The sequence below is a fragment of the Etheostoma cragini genome, chromosome 8 (assembly GCF_013103735.1).
Source record: "Etheostoma cragini isolate CJK2018 chromosome 8, CSU_Ecrag_1.0, whole genome shotgun sequence".
Taxonomy (NCBI): domain Eukaryota; kingdom Metazoa; phylum Chordata; class Actinopteri; order Perciformes; family Percidae; genus Etheostoma; species Etheostoma cragini.
The window spans coordinates 5,761,206-5,767,573 of NC_048414.1; the positions used below are offsets into that span (position 1 = coordinate 5,761,206).

Sequence of the window (6,368 nt, forward strand, 5' to 3'; positions counted from 1 at the left end):
TACAAAAGCAGCCCTTTTATTTGACTGTAGTGGGCCAGTGCAAAAAAAACAAAAACATCACATTTACAGCTTCCCTCCCTCCCCCAATTACCAGCTTCTGCTCCATGACTTGAGTAAACAGCTCTGTAGATCCTCTTGTAGCGTGTACAAGACGTCGTCGATCACATGGGGCAGTCGTAGATGTGGATGGCGCGGTCGTCTCCAGCCGAGATGATCTTTGAGCCGTTGCTGTTGTACTTGACACACCACACCTAAAGACAACAGGAACAAGAAGGACGGGAATTAAATAACTATGAGTTAGGGTAATTCCATAATCACAAACCAATATCCACATGTTGGAAAAATGACAACATAGTGTCACAAATAGCAAGAGCGATGGAATAAAAATACCCTTAATTAAATGTACCTTCAGAGTCTTCAAAAGTATCAAAATGGTGCTCGTCATTAATTTACAGCATGATACATTTAATTCTGTTACTGATGAGCTCCATCCAAAATGTAAAGGGGACATATCATGAAAAGCCACAGGGGAGGCCAACGCGCAAAGAAGAATAACCCTCTATTAAGCTCTATTGATATTGGTAATTGTGCGTCCGCGTATTAGCTATAAAGTGCATTGTTTCCTTGTCCCGAATCAACAAAAGTCAACATTAAGTGAGGAGACAGGACCCAGCAAAAAAACGCAAGAAATATCATCCTGAGAATTTAAAGTTAGGTTCCACCTGATCGGGGTCTGGGGCTGAACCTCTGCTGCAGTGTGACAGATACTGGGAGAAATGCCAATCATGTGTTTCTGGTTGTCTGTGAAGAGCGAGTTCCCCCAGATCACCACTAAAACTATGAAAGTCCTAATCCCCGATCCCCATAAAACAATAATTGGGTAATTACCTAATCTAAGGGGAGGCTAACATTCACCCTATTTGAAAACCCCTGCTCTAGAAGAACAAAGCAAAGTTGGACAATTAATTGGCTGCAAATTGTCCCTGTATATTCTCTGTTTCACAAAAACAAAATGGCAGAGTCAGCCGCCTCTGATCTCCTCCGTGAGGTGTCGTGATATTCATTTAGAGGCTTTGCTGGAGAAACAGATCAACCTCCCCACAGGCGTCTGCAACCAGGGATCTAATGACAGCTGGGTTTATTGGTTTAGCCCGAGCTGAAACGTCAGAGAAGGGTCATGTGAGAGGCCACTCTATGACATTGGCCATATTGATTTCCCTCTAACACATCAGCACCTTCAGCACATGGATTTCCTCACTTTCAATCAGATTATCACACACTCAGTGAGGAGATTATCTTTGTCACCTGGTCTTGATGGTCGAAGAAAGTGTTGATACACGCTCTGGAGCTGGCATCCCAAACCTTCACACTCTTGTCAGATGAACTGAAATTAGCAGAGATGACAAGTCTTAACAGTTCGTCTTAGAATCAAGCTTTGCGTCATCTGGCTGACCTGCTCAGTTCATCTTGGCACTGTGAACTGGAAACTGTCAAAAAAAAAAACTGCTATAGCTGAGAACGGTTTTACACCACGGGAGTGAAGGCTTGGAAAAGCAGGGAAAGCAGATGCTCACAGCTATTGTCTATTAAATTTTCATGTATTTATATTAGTTTGTCTGTTTCAGGTCCATTAGCATTTGCTTCATGTGGTCAAATGTTATGTTGCAGAAATGCAGCTTTCATGCATCAGCACAGAAAAACTATTCCTCTGATTTGTAGCCTCCTGAAGTTGTTTTAAATCGGTTACCTTGAGACAAAGTGGGTGTTATCTGGGGAGAAGGCCACATTCAGAACCCAGGATCCGTGTCCACTCAGTGTGCCGGCCAGGTTGGCATGTTGCCTGTAAAACAACAGCTGAAAGTTTATTAGAGCAAACACCGTTTATTTCGTAAGTTTGTAATTTGTAAAAATGTGCAACACTTTCAGTCCCTTGTCCTTACGGTGCGTTTATATTTTAATCTCTATGCCTAATGCGCATCTTCGACACAGTATGCACAAGCTGCCAGCTGAACTCACACGTCATATATCTTGATGTAACCGTCGTCGGAGGCTGTGACCAGGAGCTGCGAGTCGGGGGAGAAAGTGAGGGATCTGATGGGCATGGCGTGACCTGAAGAGAGGAGAAACAGTCACTCAGTATGCTTCCTCACTGAGGTCTCAAATGTGGGGGATCTCTGCCTCCTTAAAACTAAAACAGTATGCTGAAATCATTTGAAATATGTAGCATTGGAAAACTGCAATTAGATTAGATTAAACTTTATTTTCATTACACATGTACAGGTACAATGCAACGAAATGCAGTTTAGATGAGGCCTCCGGGCCGCAGGTATTTAAAGCGCCGCCACACTGTACAATGTACATCTTTACATGCCAGTGTCTGTTCAAAGCTGATTACATTTAGATTTAAGTCTATACTCATGATCTAAATTAAATCTGGCCTAATACCTTCAGTCTTAATCTGACTTTCAATCCGACATTTGAACTGTGTTCATTCAGGTCTGTCAAGGCATCTAGTGCCAAAAAGATGAGTGAATTAACTGATTAGTGGATTGAAAGAAAACATGAATACATTTAAGTTATTTTATCAGACAGAGAGTTATTTTTGGGGTTTGGTCAAACAAAACAAGCAATTTTAGAAAATCACATTGACCTCTAAAGAAAGTGTGGTGAACAGTTTTCAATTAATAGACTAATTACTTAATCTGTTAATCAAAAGATGTATTACAAAATGTTAGAATCTCTAGTTCCAGTACTGAGTATTAAAATTTGAATTGACCTTCCAGTGTGTGGAGCAGCTTTCCGGTTGCAATGTCAAAGATGTTGATGATTCCATCGATGGCTCCACTGGCCAAATATTTTCCATCAGGGCTCTGAGGGGCAAAACAAAACAGAACCAGTGACGTTATTAATAATAAAGACAACTTCCCAAATGAAAAGATATCAGACTAGAGCTAAAAGCCTTTAAAAATAACATTTGGACCTGGAGAGAAAGGTTAAGAGTTACAAGAAGGGTGGTCTTTATCAATGACGTTTCATTTCCGGGATTGTTCAGGTGCAGTCGGAAATTCTGCCGGATGTCCTTTTCAGCCGGATGTCATTGGATTTATGAGGAGTATGGTTAACTGCTCCTCAGATCTCTGCAGGGTAAATCCAGACCACTAACTACACTATCTGTCCAATCTGAGTTTTCTGTTGCACGACGAAAACAACTTTTGAACGTACACGTTCCACCAAAACAAGTTCTGTTCCGAGGCTATTTTTGCAAAGGCACCATGGCTTAGTCCCGTGCTCAGTACCGCCCAAGACAATTGCGATTGGTTTAAAGAATTGCCAATGAACCAGAGCACGTTTTTCTCCTGTCCCGGAATGCTGTGCGGACTCGCCAGACCCTCCTCCGCATGCTGTGGAGGACGGTCTGGAAATGCGAGACTGAAGAAGGGGAAACCATGGTGTGAGTGAGAAAAAACACACAAGATGAGCAATTTTAAAGGCACAACAGTGAGGTCTCAGTCTTTAGAGACTTAGAGCCACCATCCAGCTGACTAGAAGTACAATTTATAGTTCCTTACGTAAGCTATACTCAGGATGAATTTTCCTCGAGTGTCCAGGGAATATTCCTTCTTGCCACTTTCCACACCAAAGATGTTGACCTTGCCAAGATGGCTTCCTGTGGCAATGTATTTAGAGTCTGGGGAGAAGGCGACCGACCATGCATCAACTAGAGAGGAGAGCACAAAGACATAGAAAGAAAGTTGAACACATGAAACTGATTCTTCTCAAAGAAATGTTTAAAAGCAAATACAGCCTAATTACGGTCACCTAGTTAAAGTTAAAACCTACTTTCTGCTTTGTGAAGTCAACACTGATAAGACTATTTGTCAAATAGTTATAGCTATTTGTTTAATAATATAACATTAGTGGTAAACGCCCCCCCCCCCCAAAAAAAAAAGGTTTTATAGTAACAGGACTCATGTCTATAGATTACAAATATACCAAAATACAGTATGCCCCAAGAGAGGAAAAAAAAGCTCTTTAATCCACCGACCCAGACCAACCACTGAGTGAAACGGAGTGTCACTAATGGAAGTTGGCATGGCATTAGAAGAAGTACAGCTTGGTTCAAGATACACAACAACAGAGACATTTCTGGGTGTGGGGTTCCTGAGAGGTGAGAGTAAAAAACTAAACAAGCTTGCCTCGCTACATAGCAGAACAGAAAACCAGTCATCCCTCGCAGGGTTGTTTTAATACGTAAAATTAAAAAAAACAAAAAAAAACAACAACAGATGAGCACTCAACGCAACATATTAAGACCACATTCACATCAAATCAACTCTCTTTTTATCACAAGTATGAGTTTTGGAAGCCAAGTTGTCTATGCATGTTAACAATTGTAATCAAAAATCAATGACACATAAGCACAACAGGGCTGCTGACTTTTTTAGCGACCAGGTTCTTTACAAATTTTCCACGCCCTCCTAGCTGGCTGCTAGGGGTTGGGGAAAAAATTGATACAGCATAGTATCGTGATATTTTCCGTGGCAATAATGTATCGACACACAGATGCCAAGTATCAATCTATATACTGTATATGTGTGTGTGTGTGTGTTGGTCAGTTTGTCTGCTTGAAAATCCCATTTGGCAGCGATAAAACTGAAGTGAGATGAACATCTTTCATATAAAACAGATGTTGACAAAGTTTCCTTTTCAGGACATCATTTGAAATTGGGAGAAAATTTGAAGATGGAAAAAAAGCAAAAACTTGCAACATATTGCGGAATATTGAGAAAGAAGTATTGTGATGATATCATATTGTAAGGCCTCTGGTGATTCTCAACCCTACTGGCTGCTGATTATATTTCAAAGGTTTTCAAAAATTGTTCTGTTGATTATGCTCTCAATTTGTAAATCAATCCTAAAGCTTAAGGTCTAACCAAAACCCAAAGGTATTCCATTAATTATCAAATACAACAAAGAGCAGCAGGAAATTCTTACAAATGGGAAGAAGAAACCATCAAATGTTTCGTGTTATTTGCTTCAAAACTGACTTAAATGTTGAATCTGTAATTAAAACAGTTGCTGATCATTCTTCTGTCAGGCTTCATCCCAGCAATGTGAAGTACATCTGTTGAGTCAGACTACTGATCAATTAATCAACTTATTGTTTAAACTTTAGACAATCTGTATCTTACAACAAAAATGCTGACTTAAGTGTGACTGTTACAGTCAGTCATCTGTTTGATAAATCAATAACTCATTTTGATATGTAAGAAGCAGAACCACCTATGACATGAATTTAAAGTCCACAGAGGGCAGAACTGTCTCATTCAAAATCTAAGTAAAAAATCACAATATAGAATTAATTTAATTTAGACGTCAGATATAGAGCAAAGGGAAGCATGATCTCTCTACTCACCACGTTATCCTACCACCCAATACAAATTAAATCAACACAGAGGTATTAATGATCCCCTGAGGCCCGGCCGTACCTGGTCCGGCGTCCATGGACTTGATCTGTTTCCCAGCCTCTAGGTCCCAGAGACGAATGTGAGCGTCGAGGGAGCTGGAGGCGGCGATCGCTCCGTTGTGACTGATGTCCACTGACACCACACCCAGCTGGTGGCCCTCCAGAGTCCACTGCAGCTCCAGCTTCTCATCTGACCTGCAGGAACAGCGTGAGATCATTCGGTCACGTAAAGTCAAATATACTCAACCTTTAAGCCAGGTTCTGAAAAGTGTTCGGAAAAAAATGGAACAACTACAGATCAAAGACAACTGGGCAAATTCTGTCAGACCTTGATGTGAAATTGTTTTCTCAACAAGTCAACGTTTATTCCAGTAGCACATTCAACAAAGATTTATGAGAAACTGGACGATAGAAATGATACGAAACAAAACCTATAGTGACAGCATGACGCCCAATTATATTACTATTGCACATTCTTATTCTTTACCATAAACTGTTAAATGCTACTTTTGAGGCTCTGGAATTATATTGTAAGACTTCTCTAGATTGCTGCTATAATAGATGTGCGGTTTTATACTAAAAGTGTATATACTGTATGTCCCCTTCCTTAGTTAAAAGATCTTCTGAAAAGCAAATGTTTAAAATCCCATTTGTGTTTTTATTCAGGAGCTCAATCTGTCCAGAGTCTATCTTTCCTCTTGCAGTCTTTAAAATGCAGATACTGCAAAAGACAACAGAGCAGTTGAGTGAATTAGTGCGGCATCGATCTAGGGTTACAATCAATACCCTCACTACCCCTACAGTTCAATGAAAATGGAAAACAGCCAAGCTCAGTTCCTTGTGATAGATAGATACACACACACACACACACACACACACACACACACACACACACACACAT

General features: G+C 40.5%; 1 protein-coding gene across 1 annotated transcript in view; it reads right to left on the reverse strand.

The window, feature by feature from the left end:
• Positions 1-6,368, reverse strand: part of wdr61 (WD repeat domain 61) — an 8,274-nt gene continuing 1,906 nt past the window's right edge. The window contains exons 5-11 of the mRNA XM_034879238.1: positions 5,490-5,662; positions 3,570-3,718; positions 2,777-2,870; positions 2,017-2,110; positions 1,748-1,840; positions 1,306-1,384; positions 1-251 (exon numbers count right to left, since the gene is read on the reverse strand). Of these exons, the coding sequence (XP_034735129.1) occupies positions 162-251; positions 1,306-1,384; positions 1,748-1,840; positions 2,017-2,110; positions 2,777-2,870; positions 3,570-3,718; positions 5,490-5,662 (772 nt within the window). The 3' untranslated portion in view covers positions 1-161. The remainder of the gene's footprint in view (positions 252-1,305; positions 1,385-1,747; positions 1,841-2,016; positions 2,111-2,776; positions 2,871-3,569; positions 3,719-5,489; positions 5,663-6,368) is intronic.